At 49.1% G+C, this 20,310-nt stretch overlaps 1 protein-coding gene across 2 annotated transcripts in view; it reads right to left on the reverse strand.

The window, feature by feature from the left end:
* Nucleotides 1-921: 921 nt before the first annotated feature.
* Nucleotides 922-20,310, reverse strand: part of LOC115639261 (SLAM family member 5-like) — a 28,241-nt gene continuing 8,852 nt past the window's right edge. Inside the window, exons 3-10 of one of the 2 annotated variants that reach the window (XM_030541747.1) lie at nucleotides 17,432-17,698; nucleotides 15,655-15,678; nucleotides 14,151-14,270; nucleotides 12,087-12,125; nucleotides 8,988-9,040; nucleotides 7,840-7,932; nucleotides 4,468-4,569; nucleotides 922-3,468 (exon numbers count right to left, since the gene is read on the reverse strand). In XM_030541747.1, coding sequence (XP_030397607.1) covers nucleotides 3,382-3,468; nucleotides 4,468-4,569; nucleotides 7,840-7,932; nucleotides 8,988-9,040; nucleotides 12,087-12,125; nucleotides 14,151-14,270; nucleotides 15,655-15,678; nucleotides 17,432-17,698 — 785 coding nt within the window. In that variant the 3' untranslated portion in view covers nucleotides 922-3,381. The remainder of the gene's footprint in view (nucleotides 3,469-4,467; nucleotides 4,570-7,839; nucleotides 7,933-8,987; nucleotides 9,041-12,086; nucleotides 12,126-14,150; nucleotides 14,271-15,654; nucleotides 15,679-17,431; nucleotides 17,699-20,310) is intronic. The other variant, XM_030541748.1, reaches the window with a different exon arrangement.

Below are 20,310 nucleotides of genomic sequence, written 5' to 3' on the forward strand. Positions count from 1 at the left end.
CTCCAGTCTCTGCACAGTGTCGTTGGCAGAGAGTTGAGGTCTGGCCACTCTGATCTTTGGGGTTATGTCCTGGAGTTGGTTGCCAAAAAACGTCCTGTTGGACCCCAGTTTATATAGTGAAATTTGAGTTCTGTTTAGCTAGGTCTTAACCGACCATTTTATTAAGTTTTACTAACGAATCCTAACACAGTGTAACAAAATTCTTTAACCAGTCCTACCCCACCCCCTTAATTAATCTCTACTGAGCAAAATTAATTATGTAACAGACAAAAAAAAGTGAAAGAACCAGAGACCATACAGATAAACACTAGGGCAGTGGGGACCATAATGACAAAACAATGAAGAAATGAGGATTTCACAACCACAACTGGTATAAGTGATTTCTTGCCAGACAGATGCTGTCAAACTACATTTTCTTTAACCATCTTAAGATCTGTTGATAGTGGGGGCCATTCGGATGGGGTCTCCTTCTTTACAGCCTGATATGACATTGTTTTAATGTAATGTAGCTGGAATGTGAGGACGTGACTTCCTGCTTCTCAGCTAATGGCTGCTGCTCGGCCGCTCTTCTAATCTGGCTGCAGATGAAGGCTTTAGGCCTTACAATCTGGCTGCTGACAAAGGCCTGATCCTTACACCCAGAGGAGAAGAGGTGCAGATGGTGTAACAAGGGGCAGGTGTGGAGGCGGGAGAGGTCTGGGGATCCTGTATGGGAAGACGTTTAGCCAGACGACAATCTGCCGCTTCGAAGCCCTCCAGCTGAGCTTCAAGAACATGTGCAAGCTGAGGCCACTGCTGCAGCGCTGGCTCAACGAGGTAGAGAACAGCGAGAGCCTGCAAGAGGTAAGTGGGGATGGGACGGGCCAGAGCGGGTCAGACCAGGGCTTGGCTCAGCCCAATGGCCAGGACTAGCTGCTTCTGAGCAAGGTGCACGTCACCCATTAATGGGCAGCTATTGAAGTAACCTAGTCACTAGGCAAGTTTCTTCCTGACCCCCGTCAGTCAGAGTTTGATCCATGTCAGGAGGGCGTGTATTCCTTCTGAATGTGTTTTGTCCTTTCTGCTGTGACTGTGGAGAATGAGAACGTCCAGGCCTCTCGAGAATCCTGCTCAGCCCTTGGCTTTGCTGATACCTTGGGGCAGTGAGTTCGATCAGGTTAGTTATGCACTGTGTGGGGAGGGGGGGGGGACAGTATTTCCTCTTACTGGTTTTAAATGTGCTGTTTTTCATTTGCATTGACTCGCCCCTTGTTCGTGTGTTATGAGGGAGGGTGGATAGAAATGCCTGATCTACCTTCTCTTTTCCATTCGTTATTCTGCTTACCCCCGTCACGTCTCCTCTTGCTAGCTGCCTTTCTAAAACAATGTCCAAGGATGAGATTCTCATCCCTGACCAGCCCCTGTCCTGCAGGTAGAAGGCCAGGGCTGTGTAAAGAGGCTCTAAACACACTGGTTTTAGCTGGGAGATGATTCCTCTGACACAGGCACTGTTGGAGACCCGGGACTCCGTTGCAAGCCCTGGTGTAGGAGTGGGTACCAGGGGCAAGGCTGTGTGAGAGTCTGGGCACCCACTGCAGCCCCCAGGATAGCAGCTGATTGCAAGGAGAGATTGCAGAGTTTTGTAAGCAGCTCAGTCATTTTGTTCCTGTGTTCAAATTTCTTGGGTGATGTCGCCGAGGCCTCCTGGTATTTTGCTCTATATCAGTTTGTTCCAGCAGCTCCTCTTTCAACACCTTGGTCCTTGACCTGAGACGGCAGCTCAGGGTTGGGATCTCCTTGACATCCTCTGAGGCAAAGAAATTGTAACTTCTCCGCAACCGTCTTCTCTTTCTTAATTGTGTCCTTTACTTCCTGGTTAATCCGACAGACCCACGGATTCTGTGGATTCTCTTGCGGATGTCTTGCTCTGATGTGCCTGGAGAATGGCTCCTCAAATTCCACTCTCTCTCTTCTTCGCCCCATCCGGTGTGCAAGAGCCTGGCATTAGGGTATTGGTAAGGCTGCAGATTTGTCACAGCATTTTTTTAATCCAATCAGTGAGCAGTCCTGGTAAATTTAGTTGAAGTCATGGCTTCAGGAGGCAGTGGTTGTAAAGCCACTTGAAGTGGGAGGGTGTGACATGATGGGAGAGGTTAGGTCTTGCCCCTGGGGGTGGGAGGCCTGGTGGAGGTGAGGGGGGGTGTTGCAGAGCAAGCCCACCTGGTACTGACCTTATAATGGCGGCTCCTGTCCCATGGGGCTGGCCTGGCTCCTTGCTCTTGCCTGTGGACATGGCCCTCTCCCTGTGACACCCAGCCTTGCCCCCTTCTTGGCCATGGTACCGCCAGATCATCTGCCCTGAACTGTGGTGGTAAAAGTGGCTGGGCCCTGGCTTGGATGGTCCCCTCAGCCTATGAAGTCCCAGATGCGAAGAAAGCCATGGAAAAATCACATTTTTACCTCCGTGACAAAGCTGCACCCCTAGCCATTGGCTATCAACAGACCAGTGGACTGACCTGCTTCCCAACGAGCTGCGACTGCACCAGTGTAAGGAGGCCTTGAGCTGACTTTTGGGAAGGGTGCAGGGTAAGTGGGGACTTCCAGTGTCTACCGACAGCTAATAACCCTTGCAGCTGGAATCTCTCCATCACTGTCCAAATCACAACCTGCCCCTGCTCCCGGGCCCTGCTCGTTGGCCTGGCTTCAGAGAGACCTTTGCCATTTGCATTACTGGAGTAGCAGTATCTTGCATTGGGCCGCTCCAATAGTGGGGCAGATGTACTTGTAAATAAACAATTAGCAGATTGACCAAACTATCACGTGATGAAGTGTGTCCAACCACATGATGATAGAAGAGTGGGAAGAACTTAAGATCATTGTTTGATGGGAAAATATACTAAGATTCCCAACAAATATAATTTGCAACAGATTCTTCAACCGGCTCTGATCCTGGAGCAGCCAGACATCGCAATAGCCTCTAACAAGGCAATTGTGGTAGTTTTCTGCTATCATGGGTGGATCTGGAGAGAGGCTCCCGTCTTCTTAAATGTTATAGCCATAGTCAGTGGAGTAAGACTGGTGGGATTCCCATGGCACGAGGGCCAGGGGCTGAATCCAAGACCATAGTGCATATCTGGGGAAAACACCTCTTTGTTGAGCAGTTGCACAAATCAGCTCCTTGTGTAGGAAGAGTTTGTGCTGACAGCCTGCCCGCCAAGGACCAGGGTCTGTCCACATTACAATTGCAGTAGCAGATGGGAGCCCAGTCAGGGACTGGGACCCTATTGTGCAAGGTGCTGTACAAATCATATGCATTGATCCTCTGCTGTTTGGGTGTCTGATGCTGGGGTACTGAATTATCCCTTGTTTCTCGCCGCATGTTTGTGTTGCCTTGACAAGCTATTAGATGATCTTGTCATATTCTGTCGTCCTTTGGGGTTTTGGAGTGGCCGCAGATTCATCAGCATCTGTGGACTTGGTGGTCTTTGTCTGCAAGAACAGAAACAGCAAAGAGCAGAATTGTTAGCAACAGGAAAGCCAAAAACACTGAAGAGCAGTGTCAGCTGCCCTGCACCCAGTGCCAGAAACATGTCTAGGGTTAGGTTACCAGGGGCGGGTCTGTTCTCATGGGGGATAGAAGGACTCGTGGGAGTGTCTAGAGTGCTGGGCTCAGGCTAAGATTACAGCAGGTGACATTTTTCAACTGAACCTTAATTTCAGCAAACCATGCAGATTTGGCAACATCAAACCGTTTCAGGAATTCGTCTGGGTTTGGTTGAATTGTTTGTCTTGGAACTTTTTTTTTTTTTAATCAGTGTTTTGACATTTTTTTAATGAAATGTTTAGCTTTTTTGTTTGTTTGTTTCACAATAACTTGTTTTGAAATTTCCTTTATTTTTTTTGAAATTCACAAATGTTTGAAAATGCTTTGAATGGAACTGAACCATTTTGTCCAATCCCAAAGTTTTTATTTTTATTTTTAACTTTTCAATTTGCTGCAAATCTTCCTCCCCTTCCCTCCCTGAAAAAGTTTAGGTTGAATATTTCCCCTAGCTCTCCTCTTGGGTGACGGGGCTCCCCTGTCTCCTACAGGGGGGAATTTCCACTATGCCCCAAGCCCAGCTCTGCCACAATCAGGCTATTTTTCCTGCTCTATAGCGTACTTACCCTCCAGTCACCCTCAACGGCTGACTACTGAACAGTCCCTCTCCCCCTTAGGGGCCAATTTTTGCTCCCAGTTACTCCGTGGAGAATCGCACTGAAGCCAACAGAAGTTGCAACCAATTTAGGCCCCAACTCCGTATGCTACAGCTCATGACTAGAGCCCATTTGGTGTTAGCGTTGCTCTGCATGGACGCTGGGGTCCGCCCACATGATGTCATGGCAGGATCGGGGCCCAGCTGGATATAGAATGTGGCCTCTCAGGCAGCCATGGCCCTACACACCCTGAATTTCACCCTCTGATAACAAGATGCAAACCGCTCGTGCCTGGGTTGGCTGGTTGACTGTGGCATAAATGGTTTTCTCGCCCTTCTTCATGGACTCCAGGCCATCCTTGCCCAGCTTCTCATCATCCGTTTGCGGAGGCGACTGCAATGAAAGAGAAGAGCTGTCACTCTTCCTGGCAGGAGACAAAAGTTCCGAGCGCTGGGAGATCCGGGGTGGAGTCCTGGTCCTGCTAGTGTCCAGGGCCGTCGCTACCATTTAGGCAGCCTAGGCAATCGCCTAGGGCACCAGGATTATTCAGGGGGTGGCATTTTTCCGGGGGGGCGGCAGGCAGCTCCAGTTGACCTGCTGCAGGCATGCCTGCGGAAGGTCCGTCGGTCCGCGGCTCCGGTGGAGCTGCCGCAGTTGTGTCTGCGGACGGTTGGCTGCTCCCGTGGCTCTGGTGGACCTCCCACAGGCATGACCCTCCACATGAATGACTGCGGCAGCTCCACCATAGCCACGGACCAACAGACCCTCCGCAGGAATGACTGCGGCAGCTCCACCGGAGCCGCGGGTTCAGCACGAGGGGCAGCGAAATGGCTGTGCGCCTAGGGCGTGAGAAACCCTAGCGCCGGTCCTGTTAGTGTCAATGGGGCCAGGAGTTTGCTCTGAGCCGGGGGTCCCCAGTGCATGAACGCTTCCCTCTGGTTCGGCACTGGATGGGGACTTTGGGGGTATAAGTCTCCGAGCCCAGGGCCACAGACTCAGGGCTTGCAGAGCTCAGGCTCCCAGGCTAAAATAGCTATGAATACGTTGTCACTTGGGCTTGAAGCCCCTGTCATAAACAGATGACAGCCCCTCTCCTCCCAGCTCCTGCCTGAGCCGTAACATCCACACAACTGTCTTTAGCACGACAGCCCACGTCTGAACTGCCGACCTGCTGCTTGCAGTGACAGTAGGTGGCTGGCAGCTGATTCTCCACTGCTCCGGCGCGATCATTTACCCCAGTGTAGAACACGCCCGTCCTGAGCTGCTGGCACCCTACAGGGCTGTCAATCAGCACAGAAGGGGCGGGACCATGAAGAACAGGGCCCTGGGGGTACAGGGTGTCCTTGCAATGCCTGTAGAAGCCCTCGCCCAGGGCCATGCACGCAAGGGGTGGACTGGGAAAGAGTGCAACTGATGGCTGGGGAACTGGTGAGCTCCCACTATCCTGGGCCCCTGGGGCTGCTCTAAGTTGTGCTGTGAGGGCTGGTCCTCTTCACAGACCAGATCTCAGAGCATAAAGGGGAGATAAAGTCTCTTTTGCCCTGTCTCTCTCTGCACTGCCCCCTGCCACACTCTGTCTCCTGCAGGGCTCAGCACAGAACTCAATTCATTGTGTTTAAGCATCGATTATCATCCCTGCATTCACGTCTCATTGGTGTCCAGGTCATTGTCCATAATTTCCCTGAAATCAGAGTCAGGGCCGGCTCTAGGTTTTTTGCCACCCCAAGCAAAAAATAATTTGTCTGCCCCCCGCACCCGCCCTGCTGCCCTAGCCCTGAGCTCTCCCCTCCCCCCCACCCCTTGCTGCCCCAGCGCTGGGCTTCCCCTTCCCCCCCCCACCAGTGCCCTTCCCCTCCCCCCAGCTGCCCCAGCCCTGGGCTCCCGCCTTCCCCCCCACCAGTGCCTGCCCACACACCTCCTGTCGCCCCAGCCCTGGGCTCTCCCCCACCACCTGCGCCCTCCTTCCGCTGCAGCCCTGGGTCACTGGTAACTCGCTCCCAGGGCGAGTCATTCAACAGGAATTTTGCATGTGCACAAAACACAGACTGGATTGGTTCCCATATGGTTACAGAGCTAGAGTAAAGTGGAACAATTTTCAGCTTGTGTGATTGGAGGATATCTGGATGCATATTATAAGACTGTCCTCCATAAATGAGGAAAAGTTGAGGTGCCTTTATTATTCTTTTGTTCCACTCTTTCTTTCTATGGGGAATTTGCCAATGTGATATCACTGTCTTCCTTTTAAACAAACAAACAAACAAACACAAACAAACAAACAAACAAACAAAGGCAATGGCTGTTGAAAATAGCAATCCCAGTCCTAATAACTACCGGGAAGCATTTCTTGCTCAATTTTCTCCTACTTTTTCTACAGCAGGTTACAGTGGATCGGTATATTTGATTTGGGAGAAAAGAAGTAACAGCTGCCTGAACTGAGCCTGAGCACTCCTGGAAGGCAGGTGCTGGGTGTGTGTGTGTGGGGGGGCCTGCAGGCTCCGTGGGGGAGCACAGCAGCATGTATGGTCTGAGTGGCACGGTAAGGGGGCTGGAGGGTTGGACAAGGGGTAGGGGGTTCCAGAGGGACAGTCAAGAGACAGGGAGCAGGGAGGGTTGGATGGGGCAGAGGTTCGGAGGGGGGCAGTCAGGGTCAGGGAGAAGGGGGGGTTAGATGGGTCAGGAGTTCGGGGGACAGGCAGCGGTTGGATAGGCATGGAAGCCCCAGGGGTTTGTCAGGGGACAGGTAGGGGGTGGGGTCCTAGGGAGGAAGTTGGGGGAGGTCTCAAGAGGGGGTAGTTGGGGACAAGGAGAAGGGAGGCTTAGATAGGGGGTGGGGTCCCAAGGGGCAGGGGTCCCGGGAGGGGGCAATCAGGGGACAAAGACCAGCAGTGCTTAGATAAGGGGTGGGGTCCCAAGGGGCAGGGGTCCCGGGAGGGGGCAATCAGGGGACAAAGACCAGCAGTGCTTAGATAAGGGGTGGGGTCCCAAGGGGCAGTTAGGGGCAGGAGTCCCGGGAGGGGCAATCAGGGGACAAGGAGCAGCGGCGCTTAAATAGGGGGTGGGGTCCTGGGGGGCAGTTAGGGGCAGGGGTCCTGGAGTGGGTGATCAGGGAGCAGGGGGGTGGATGGGTTGGGGTTTCTGTGGGGGGCAGTCGGAGGAGTGGATGGCAGCAGGGTGGGGCTATCCTCCCTCGCCGTGGAGCGTCCTGCTTTTTTAATGTTAAAATATGGTCTCCCTACTATTCACAGTGCAACTCTCCACTCACAGCATGCCACATGAGGTCCCCCTCCTTCCTTTCCAGTTGGTAGTGGCCAAGGGAATGCTGGGAAATGTAGTTCTTTCCCTGGTCTAGGGCTGGCTCTATAGGCAGGGAGCTAACCAGGGAACTACAGCTCCCAGGGCCCCCTGTTGGTTCTCAGCTCCCATGCTGGATCCCTGCCGCCCCTGCAAATGGACTGCCCCAAGCAGGTGCTTGCTTTGCTGGTGCCTAGAGCTGCCCCTGATCAGAGTGCACCCAGCCAGGGGCCCGTTACACTAGGGGCGGGAGGTTGTTAGTAGAGCCCGTAGCAAGCTAGGGGTCAGCGGTCACAGTGTTTAACTCTGCCAGCCAGGAGAAGGAACCCATGGCAAAGAAATATACAGGAAAGCAGAGTGTAGAGCTCCTACCTGGTTTGGGTTCTGGACCGTGGCATAGATCGTTTTTGTCTCGTCCTCCTTGGTCTCCAGCCCCCCTTTCGGAGTCCCTGTTCTACTGTAAGGCTAAACAGACAGATCCCCCCACAGAATCCATTACTGAGCTGGACACAGATTTGCAGCAGCTGAGTGAAGTGGCTTTAAACAATGCTTGGCAGAGTCAGGTCAGAGTGCAGTCATCACCAGGGCAAACAAGGCCAAAGCTGTGTCCGAATTAGAGCTCGGTGAAAATGTTTTGGCAAATAGCAAATCTGCCCAAAATGCATTTTCTGGTGCATTACAACTCTTTGCAAATTGGGAGTCAATTCAGCAACTGGTTTTGGCCAATCAGAGGAGTGGAGGTCGGGGGACTTCAAAGTGAAAATGTTTTGTTTTAACTCTTCCATTCTGAAAAACTTCCTTTCTACCATTTTGAAACAGAAGAGTTTGATTATTTTGTTTGTTTTGAAACCACAATTCATTTCAAAAATTTAGGTTTGTTTTTTTTTTAAAGGGGTGGGGGCAAAAAACACTTGAAATGACCCAAAATGAACTTAGGGGGGTGGAGTTTGAAAAAATTTCATTTCAGGTCAAGTTAAACATTTGTCTTCGGCAAAAGAACTCTGCAAAAAGTTAGTTTCAGTTTGAACCAAAATTTTTCCGGTTCAGCCCCTGAATTGAACAATGATTTGCTCAGCTCTAGTCTTAATTCTTAGCTGAAAGTCTCCCAGCCCGCAAGGGCTTCTGGACTGGACACCGCCATGGGATTCCTCCCCATCCCGTGTGGAGGCCGGTTCTGTTGGGTCAGGGCCCTTTGCAGCTCCAAAGGATCAGAATGGCTGCTCGATCTCTCTAAGAGCAGCTGCCGCTTTCAGGGTCGACTGAGCATTATTGCATGTTCCAAAGGGACCGCAAAAAATTTCTGGCTGCTTCCAACCCCTCTTCCTCTTTGTCCATCAGAAAGTGACCCCAGTGTTTCTGCTACCCCACTTGTCCCTTTATTGGGGCCCCAGAGTCCCATGCGTGTAGTAAATCTAAAGCACTGGTACCATCAACCCATCCTGGCTATTCTTCTGGCTAAGCCAACCCTCTGCCTTGAATTAGTAACTGTTTCACCACAAGGGAGCTTTAGGTGAACTCACCAGTGGCAAATTACCGACTTGGGCGTAAACCGTGTTTTTTTCTGCATCAGCCTCTGCAATGAGAAGAACATGAGAAGTAAGTGAATGGAACAGACCCCGCTGCCAGTGGAGACGGGGAACCGGGAGACACTGGACTCATGACATAGGGCTCGGCAGTCCCCCTTGTGTGCCCTCATCCATTCTGTATGGTAACTTCAGACAGATGGAGAGGACATGCATTCTCCTCTCGCGTGAGTGCTTAAGGGAAATCTGTGTTATTTCTGATCCATGTTCCTGGGCTCACTGAACTGGAGTCATTAAAGATCCCTGGGTACTTTGTGAATGACCAGGGGTGTTCATCTAGAACCAGGCCAAACTCTAACTCTGGGACCTATAACAGTGTTGCTATGCAGTATTAAACAGCTGCCATGTTCCCCCTCAGAGGTGGCTGCATTACAATGATGGATGACAAAAATCTCTGTAAACTTTATCAATCATTTTGTAAGGCACTTCGGGATACCTAGGGGTGAAAAGTACTAAGTAACTGTTCAAAGAATAAATAACCGGTGACTAGTTGTCTGTGGAGCTTTTACTTTTAGTAGAATAAAAGACTTTTAAAATTATTGATCTAGTAGGCCTAAATAATAGGGGGGGGTTAAAGAGGGGAAAATACTTATATTTCTTCAATTCTTCCCTCTTTTTTTTGTTGAAATTAAAAATTCTTTAGAAGCTCAACACTTTTTTAGAAACATGAACATTTGCAACCAGTTCTATACTTGTTTTGAAACAGGGAAAAGTGTAAAAAAAACCAAACCATTTGGCACGGGGGAAGAGGAAGGGGAGGGTGAAATTCAAAATTTGTGAATGTTTTACAATCAAGATTCAAGAAATTGCTCCCAGCACTCTGATATAACAACTAAAACTTAAAACCACACCCTTAAAACTAAACCAAACTACCAGAGCCCCGTAGAGGGCTTGGATATCCATCTGAAGACATCTCCAACCACAAAGAGCAAACCAGGTACTTCTGCATATATGTAGCCTTTATTTCAGATTAAGGAAAAACAACAAAGAGAGAACAAATATGAAGTCTCCATAGGAGAAAGAGGAATAGAACACAACTCCGAAACGAGTTATCAAAAGTCAGGGGAATGGGAAGCAATTGTTCAGTGGTGACAATCGCAGCATCTTTTCTCCTTCCGTTTGGTTTCTTACAAAGACATTTATACTTTGCAGCTTGAGAGGTTAGTCTTTCCGATTCAGGGAAGCACTTAAACACGTGGCTAGCTTTAATAGTAATTAATATCTACCTCTTGTCTAGAGCTTTTCGTCAGTCGATTGCAAAGCACTTTACAAAGGTCATTATCTCCATTTTATGTAAGGGGAAACCGACTCATCCATGGTCACCCGGCAGGCTAGTGGAAAAGCCGGTTCTAGAACCCTCATCTCTTGAGTTCTAGTCTGGGCACTGTCCACTAGGTAACACTGCCCATCAAAGCCAGCTTTAAGTCTCATAACCTGCGCAGGGGCTTATGCAAGTGCTTCACTGTTCTCCTGAATAAAGATTCTCTCCTGGAGTGGGACAGCTGCTTATGAAGCAGCGCCGTTCCTCCCTATGTTCCATCTCCCCCAGCTTCTGCATCAGTCTTTAAACTTGTTAATGTCATTCTTCTATTTTCTTAGCTCTTGTGGGATCTTTTGCTGTTGCTTTCAGCTGCATTTGCCCAAAAATACTGTCCAAAGTTACAAGTCCCATGCTTCCAAAACTTCCTCCATTTCATTAAGCCGGAACCTTTTCATATTCCTGTAAGTAAGTGTCCATTCCACCTTTCTCTTGTTCTTCCCTTTAGCCCAGAAATCTCTCCCACGCTCCTTCACTTTCTCTGAGCTACTTGTCGTTTTACCGTCCCATCCTCACGGCTGCATCTTTGTCCTTCCGGGAAGCGGAGAGTAAAAGGTATTTTCATGCCCAGGTGCCTTTTATTCCAGATTTAAAGAAAACAACAGACAAAGGAAGAAAAAATGTAAAGTTGCCAGGAGAGGGAGCGAGAGCCCAGTGTGTGTGGTTGGCCCAGCAACATTCTGCATCTGAGAAGAAACACAAAGTGGCACCTGCTCCACTGCTACCTACACCACAACCCTTCCCGTGGCTGTCCTGTGCAACCAAACCTGCCCAATTGGCAGCACCAGGCTTTGGCCTCTGGCCTAATCCCTGCACTAAGATCTCTGGCTTTTGGCCACCTACTGTATTTTCTAGGTAGATGGGGCTGCATAAGTGTCCCTCCTCCTCCCCTACCAGACACTCAGCTTGCAACCTTGCCCTCATCTCCTCCAATGAGAGAGACCGATGGAGCTGGGGGGTAGCAGTGTGAGGAGCAGCTGGCAAGGAGTTAAGGTCTTGGGCAGGGGGCAGACCCGCACGAGAGGGTATCCAGGCTGAGGGAGCTGGATTGGAGTGTAGCTGAGGGGGGTCAGGCTGAGGTGTGGGGACTGGATGGGGAACCAGCCAGAGGGGGCAAAGTCTCATGGAAATAATCCATGTTCTAGTAACCCCCTGAGCTGTGTGAAGATGGTACAATTTACACAGCAAATGGCCAAGGGAAAGGAGCGAACCACCTTGTGTTCGTATCAGTTAACTTCCCCTTTACATTCAGCCCCAGCTGCTTGCTCCTACATGTGTTGTGGTAGCTCCTGGGATGCACCAAGCAGCTACCGAGAAGCAGGAGGAATTAACCCTTTGGCTGTCCGGGGGTGTTCCCAGGCTGGAGTTATTTACAAAGTTAATTTTGCAGTTGGGCAATGACTGTGCTTTACTCGAGGCTCAGCTCAGCAGTCGCTGGGTGAGATTCTGTGTTGTGCAGGAGCTCAGGATCCTTGGCTTGACTGGGATAAGGGCCTTCTTCTTGGGCTGGTTTTGCTCAGTGCCTCATGCCGGGGACTGCACGAGGTGACAGTAATAGCACACGATCGTAACCGTCCCTTCAGGCCTTAAAATCAGAGTCTGTGTTTGTCCCAAAAGGGAAAGGGGCTGAAAATCAGACTTGGGAAGTAAAATGCACTTTGGGGCCTGGGGGGGGGGAGGGCAGGCCAGGGGGTCAATGGGACACAGGAGACTCTTACCTTCGCCACCAGCAGGTCCTGGAGTGTACTTCTGCAAGGCTGCGATGGAAAGAAACAAAAGGGGACGCGCATTAGAAGACCACAGAGCAAACCAAGAGAAAAATGTTGTTGCTTCCTCTGGGATTTTCAACCTTCTCCACACCTAGAACCCTCCCTGTCCCAACAGGGCCCTTCCTCCCCCACTAGGGGAAGGACAGGCTGGTGATGGGGAGAAGCAGAGAAGGGGCCTTGCTGCTCGGATGCTGGTATCCTGCACAGTCTCCAAGCAAAACCCTGCTGCAGAGGCAGCTGTTCCACCTCCGGGGGCAGGGACTTCCTTGCTGCTCTTTGCAGACTCCTCTAATTAGACCAGACTCGGGGCTGCTTTAACTTACAGCAGGGGAACATGGGGAGCAGAAAGGTTGCAGAAAACCACCTAACCTCTCTCCTGGCTCCAGTAAACAGCCACTGTAGTGACTCTAGGTAGCACGGAATAGGAGCTGGGGAGCCAGAGAGGACCACAGAGTCCATCTTTGTCCAGCAGCCTTAAGAAAGAATCATGTTTGTATTCCTCAGAGCTCAGCCCTGCCTCTTCTCTACAGCGAAAGTCATCACAGGCTGCTCCAGTCTAAGTCCAGCGGAAGAGTTATTCTCCACAAAGGGCAAGAAGGGATAATCTCATAGAATATCCGGGTTGGAAGGGACCTCAGGAGGTGTCTAGTCCAACCCCCTGCTCAAAGCAGGACCAATCCCCAACTAAATCATCCCAGCCAGGGCTTTGTCAAGCCTGACCTTAAAAACCTCTAAGGAAGGAGATTCCACCTCCTCCCTGGGTAACCCATTCCAGTGCTTCACCACCCTCCCAGTGAAATAGTGTTTCCTAATATTCAACCTAAACCTCCCCCACTGCAACTTGAGACCATTGCTCTTTGTTCTGTCATCTGCTATCACTGAGAACAGTCTAGATCCATCCTCTTTGGAATCCCCTTTCAGATAGTTGAAAGCAGCTATCAAATCCCTCCTCATTCTTCTCTTCTGCAGACTAAACAATCCCAGTTCCCTCAGTCTCTCCTCATAAGTCATGTGCTCCAGCCCCCTAATCATTTCTGTTGCCCTCCGCTGGACTCTTCCCAATTTTTCCACATCCTTCTTGTGGTGTGGGGCCCAAAACTGGACACAGTACTGCAGATGAGGCCTCACCAATGTCAAATAGAGGGGAATGATCACATCCTTTGATCTGCTGGCAATGCCCCTACTTATACAGCCCAAAATGCCATTAGCCTTCTTGGCAACAAGGGCACATTGTTGACTCATATCCAGCTTCTCGTCCATTGTACCCCAGGTCCTTTTCTGCAGAACTGCTTCCTAGCCATTCGGTCCCTAGTCTGTAGCAGTGCATGGGATTCTTCCATCTTAAGTGCAGGACTCTGCACTTGTCATTATTGAACCTCATCAGATTTCTAATTTGTCCAGGTCCCTCTGTATCTTATCCCTACCCTCTAGCATATGTACCACTCCTCCTAGTTTAGTGTCATCTACAAACTTGCTCAGGGTGCAGTCTACACCATCCTCCAGACCATTAATGAAGATATTGAACAAAACCGGCCCCAGGACCGACCCTTGGGGCACTCTGCTTGACATCAGCTGCCAACTAGACATGGAGCCATTGATCACCACCCATTGAGCCCAATGATCTAGCCAGCTTTCTATCCACCTTATAGTCCATTCATCCACCCCATACTTCTTTAACTTGCTGGCAGCGGCCAATGGAGTTACACTGGGGGCGGGGGGGGGGGATCCTTTGCAATCTGTACCAGGCCCCTCCCCTGGCTTCGTTAGCAGCATTGCATCTGCCTCAATCCAAAGGCCTCCTAGCGCAGTGTGCTCCGATCAGGGCTGGGGCTTTGCAGTCACAGTCCAGCCTTTGTACTGTGTCAGCTCCAAGGGGCAGGGGCTTTTGCCTTGCAAAGCATCATGGTCCTGCCTCAGTGCAGGGGGGCAGGACGGGGTGACCTCTTGAGGCTCCTTCCAGCCCGGCATTGCAATGATTGACACCTATTGTGCTACCCCAGTGAAGAAACTTACCTTTTTTGTGTTTTTGCCGGTGCACGTAGCACAGAGCAATGACGACAACGACGACAATGACAATAACAATTGGAACTGCAATTCCAGCCATACTGGCAGATTGGAACTGAGGTGAGTTTCCTTAAAAGACCAGATAAATAGTTCAGTGACAGTGAAGAAAACGGCCATGAGATGTAACAGAAAAGCGCATTCCTCTACCCTACAACAGGATTCCCGCGTGGGCTGCAGGGTCAGCAGTTTTCAAACCATCTCCCAAGAACCACCAACAGTTTGCAGGCTCCTCTGCTGCTGCTACAGCCAGCCAAGCAGCAGGGGATGTTTGGGAGGCCATGTCCAGCCTCAGCACTGAGACTTGGTAAATAACCCTTGTGCAGAGACCACTGTTTGTCCTGCTGACCAGTACAGTCTCCTTGTTCGCTTGTCCTCCCTGCCCTGTCTATCTCCAGCTGTCTCCTGTCTTCTCTCTTTGGGGCAGGGACCCTCTTTTTTTGTTCTGTGTTTGCACAGTACACTGGGGTTCCCGCTCATGACTACGGCTCCCAGCTGCTACAGTAATACACATAATACATTATTATGATAGTGCAGCAACTCCATGGTTTTACAGTGAAGGGAAAATGACAGACGTATGGTGCAAGGACACAACACATTTAATTTAAAAACAAACTTGGGGAGCTTTGGGCCTCAGTCACGTTCACACCACGGCCCCTCCCACCACTCTGGCATTGTAAAGCAGCCTTAGAGTGAGTGTAAATATAATTTCCACCCCTGTTTGAGATCCCTGCATGCTGCCATTGCCATGTAAAGGCACCAGAGAAAGAGCTTTCGAGGGGGAAATACAAAGCACCTGATTCACATTGAGACCGAGTTCAGCGGACAGACAAAGCCAGAAGTCCATGGAGCGACGCTGATTTCTATTTGCTGAGGATCTGTCCCATTTTGTTTACATTCCTCCAGATGCTTTCAGTGCTCCAGCCCCATAGGGGACCCCAGCAATAACCTGAGTTATTTCCCTGTATCCATGCCAAGGCCTCCTGGTGTGTCTCCACAGTGATGTTTTCCAATGGAGCAAAAGAGTTTCTTCCATTTAAACCCAGGTTTGCTCCTGAATTACCGGTTATTGGGCCAGGGTCCCCAGCTAATGGAAAGCGGCATAGCTGTATTGACTTCAGTGGAGCTCCACTGATTTACACTCGCTAAAATCTCCAATATTGCCAACCTCAAATGTCCAACAATCATGAGATTCAAAGTAATAATACATTTTATTTTTCTTCTGTTTATTGAGCACTTAGGGGTCTATAGCCCCAGGGGCTAGAAACCTAATTCTGCCCCATCTCCAAAAAAAAGTTGTGATTCTCATGTAATTCCATGATTCCTGGAGCTGGGACTTGAAGAAAAACACCAAATATCACACTAAAATGGTGAGAGTTGGCAGCAGTGGATCTAGCCGCTCGAGACAGTAATTAGCTGACAGTCAAAAGCAGACAAGACAGTAGGAGTGGCTCACCAGTGGTGGTGGTTGTTGTGGGTGCTGACGTCATGTGGTAAAGTGGCGTTGTTGCAATGTGCATGATGGAATGCAGCATAGGGAAGAGAATGAGGACAACGGAATAAGTGTATCTGGAAAGACTCCATGTTCCCGACGCAGACCCAATGCCAAGGAAAAGCATGTGTATGTGCATGAGTAATATCCCTTGTGCACCCAACCACCCTATCTCCCCTCTCCACTCACACGTCCCATCCTGGGATACCAGGAAGCGGGAGGGAACTGATAGGGCAATTCTCTTTCCTCTGGATTTTCCCTAGAGGAGAAGCCAGTGTTAGAGTCTGTCTCTTCCCTGGGGGCAAGGGCAGCTGGAGTTTATTCTTCCTTTTTCCATCCACCCTGGTAGAAAAGGGACAGATCTTCCTGCATGTGAACGGAGGCAAGGAGGGGAACTCCCAGCCCCCTGGACTGTTCTGCTTCTTCCATCAGGTGTTAGGGCTGCTCCAGCTACTAGGGGGATGACTTGGGGGCCTCAGAATTTCCCCAGCCAGACACCAGCTTCTCTTACTCTCCCCACTCCCAGTTCCCTGCTTGACGAGTTCTCTCCCACTCCCTGGAGAAGGAGCAGGAGGACGGAGATCCCTGCTCCTTCTGGAAACGCCTAAACATTAAAGGGAAGAAAAAATTTCCATCCCATGTGACTTTCCAAAATGTTGACATTTGTTTTCATCCCAATTTATGACAAGAAGTCCAAATACCGAAGCTTTTCACTGAACAAAAAAATTCAGTTCAGAAATGTCCAAATGAAATAGTGTGGCATTTTTAATCGCAATGAGAGATTTAGACATTTCCAGAATCACATCATTTTCTTATGGGTCCTTGATATTAAACAGCCTTTAACTATGTTGCCACGCTGCCTCCTGGGAGTTGTAGTTCTGATGCTTCCCACCCTCAGCTTTTGATGATGGGAAATGTTCCCCGCTTGGACTACATCTCCCAAGATGCACCACAGCCAATCCAGATCAATCAGAGGGGATGCCATAGTGCATCATGGGAGATGCAGTCCAGACAATGAGTGCAGCGCATGGGAGAGAATGAAGCACACAAACTAAAACTCCTTTGAGGTACCACAGCTCCTAAGGCAGATGCAGTTTAACAGTGAACTGACCAGAAACAAAATATTTCATTTAGATTTTCCTAACAGAAAAAATCAATCTTTTTGGCAATATCAACATTTTCCTGTGCAAAATTTCAGTTTTTGGAGCAACTGCATTTTCAGTCAAAACGATTTTAATAAATGATTCATGAGCAGCTTTACTAAATATCACCAAAAATGCCAGTCTGGTGATATTTATAACCCAGCCAGGACCTAGAACTGCCAGAAATGTGCCATGACTTGAATCTCAACATTTCTAGCCTTGAACCACAAAGGTTTGGATAACCTTCGAAAAGCATCTTAACTTCTGAACCTGTGCTTATCCCATATTGGGCTTCAGTTCTGCAAGGTTCAGCCATCACTAACTGAAAAGACTGCTGGGTTTTGCTCTTTTAACTCCCTGTTAAAGAAGCTCTTATACAGTTCTGCCTGTTAGGGTAAAATCTGGTTCTCAGCAAAATGTTCTCTTTGCTCTCCTGTAATACAAGCAGTGCTATAAAACTATCAGTGTTAGGATCCTGATCCTACCGGTGACCTGGGAGATAAGCCCCTGGCAGATTGGCAGGAGGGGTCCGTTAGCTCCTATAGACGTGCAGGTTTGTTTCTGTTTTAAACAGGAGTCTGTCCTGCAGAGGGACTTACCTGCACAAAGGCCCTTTGCAGAGGCAGTTGTGGAGCTGTTACTGACGGGGTTCTGGGCTGTGCAGGTGGCATTCAGGTGAGCATCACGGGGGCTGAGAGAGATGTGCAGAATGGACCCATTGGGTACAACAGCGCCCCCTGCTGTGTGAGTCCAGCTGTAGGTCACATTGTCCCCTCCATCCCTGACGGTGCAGTGCAGGTTGTAGTTACAGGTTTCATTCACACAGGTCACTGAGTCACAGAGGACAGTTGGCTCCGGTACTTGCTCTGCAGGGGGGTGGAGAGAAGAAACCCAAATGTGAGAACACTAATCTGACGAAAAATCACTGCAGGTTCTTACAAGCATCTGCCCAAAATTACCAAGAGAGCAGAAGCATCATTATAGAATGAAAGGAAAAAGACCTATTAGGTCACATCCTGGGCCAGATTTAAATGACTCAAGAGATGGAATCACCCAGTACAGATGCGTGCAGAATGTGATATTTGTATTCAGGAGTCTTTACGATTGAGAAATATCCACATTCTGAATGTCTTCTATTGAGGGTTAATATTTCTGTGCACTTCGCATCCTTTATTATTAGCCAAAGGCATCGCATTAGGGGATCCATTTCACAGATAATATAATTGAGACACACAGCCTTTCAGAATGAATGGGCCAAATGATGTGCTCGGTTATGCTGATTGTATCCTGCTATAATCACTTGGCAGTTCCTTTCTCCAGAGACAGGAATAAAAGCTGGAATCTTATTCCTTAAGTGCAGAAACACAAATAATGTTGTAACTCATTAGCAAAATGTGTTATATTAAATTCCCCTACCCCCAAGGAACTGGTCTACATAAAGGATAACAACATACTTCTTCTACTTGTTACTCCTATAACTCGAGGGGAAGCTGTCTGGGCTATGGATCTCTGGAAGTCCTGGGTTCAAACTCTGCTGAAAATCCATTCAGGGAAACAGTAATATCTGATGTACTTAAAGACTGATGCCTTTCACCGGCACTCAATCCAGATACTTTTAATATTTATTATTATAATGTACATGCAAATTGTTTGCAAATGTGCAAATTAGCTCATTGAATAATTTGCATTAAATGTCACACATGGTGGTGCACAAAACTTGGTTTCTATATACAGCCCGAGCTGGGGGAAAGCAGAGAAGAATGCACCAGGCAAGCTCTGGTGTCTCCAGTTATTATGCTCTGAAGGGCAGGTTTAGGACATTTTGTTTCAAATTGTAATGTTTGTTTTGGCTTTCAAAAAAAAATGGAGATTTTAATTTCCTGTGAAAATATTTTCATTTCGTTTTGATTCTTTTGGTTGAAAAACTGAAAATTTTGTCAAAATCAAACTGTTTAAGTGAAACTTTGCGTTTTTTAGAACCTTATTTTTCTACCAAAAGAATTTTCTGTTGTAAAATTTGGACCAGCTGTTCTTATTTTATTAAGCTAGACATTATTAGTGCAGTTGAAAGAGTCTGGGGGCTGTGAGAAACCCCATCCCAGTTCAGTTTGCAACAGGATTTCAAACTCTGCAAGTTTCATTAAGCTTTAAACAAAACTTTACACAGAGGACTGGAAACTTATTTATACTAAGGTCCCTTTACATCGCTCTGGCAGTGTAAAAAGACCTGAAAGTGAGTCCAACTGTAACTGAAGCCCAGTGTAAGGTCAGAGCAGAGTAAAACAGCCTTAGTATTATTATTGTCTAAAATATAAGCCAATTAGGTGGCCACACTTGCGGTTTGTTATTAAGAATGTTTGAGACCAACTAACCAAGCTTAGCCAAATGTTATTAATGCAAGACACAGCAGTGGGAAAGAGTTAATACTTTACCAATCCTTCTGAGAAGCAATTCCTGCAGTGCTCAATTCACCTTACACGGGTGTGCTCTGAAAATATGCAGTTAAACTACACTAGAGCTATATTTATAATATGGCTGTTTCCAAGTTAGAGAGCAAGCCGAATCCAGGGCCGCCCAGGGGGCAAGTGGGGCAATTTGCCCTGGGCCCCGCAGGGCCCCCATGAGAGTTTTTCAGGGGCCCTGGAGCGGGGTCCTTCACTAGCTCCGGGGGCCCTGGAAAACTCTTGCGGGGCCTGGGCCCCCGGAGCTTCTTCCGCAGTGGGGGGTCCTTCCGCCCCGGCAGAAGGACTCCCGCTGCCGAATTACCACCAAAGCAGGACCCACCACCGAAGTGCCGGGTCTTCGGCGGTAATTCAGCAATGGGGGGCCCCTGCCGCGGGTCTTCGGAGCACTTCGGCGGTGGATCCTGGAGCGGAAGGACCCCCCGCCGCCTAATTACCGTTGAAGCGGGGGCCACCTGCCACTGAAGCCCCAGGCCCCCCAAATCCTCTGGGTGGTCCTGGCTGAACCTTCCCCAAGACTTAACCCACTAATCAGCTTTTTGTCTAGTTTTCTTGTAACCACCTGTAGCTTCCTTATCTTCTGTTTTGGATATCACATTCTGAGTACTGTTAGGCCATGGAGGTACATCTCTATCTCTACGAGGACACACCATTCATGCAACTTGCCTTTGACAAGTTTTGTACCTGCCAGTGCCAAAGCTGACCTCGGCTTTGCAAAGCCTTATGGGTATTACCTTAGCATGAGCAGAAGTGAACAGCATTGTGGGAAAGGCATAATGTCATTTGGTTAATATGGCGGCCCATATGTTGTGTATAATTCTATATTAATCTGGGGTGTGCTGCGCCTGACATATGTGTATTGGCTAACAGTGTAAGTGAGAATTCAGGCCAGAGAGTGGAGGTTCGTCTGTAAGTGCTGCAGTCTTGTCTTAGCGCAGGCCCCTTGGTGCCGTCTGTCTGTCCATTTCTAGGGCCTGATTTTCCTCTCTTGTGGCTCAGCAGTTACAGTGATGTAA

Source organism: Gopherus evgoodei, chromosome 24 (assembly GCF_007399415.2).
Source record: "Gopherus evgoodei ecotype Sinaloan lineage chromosome 24, rGopEvg1_v1.p, whole genome shotgun sequence".
In the NCBI taxonomy this organism is placed as follows: domain Eukaryota; kingdom Metazoa; phylum Chordata; order Testudines; family Testudinidae; genus Gopherus; species Gopherus evgoodei.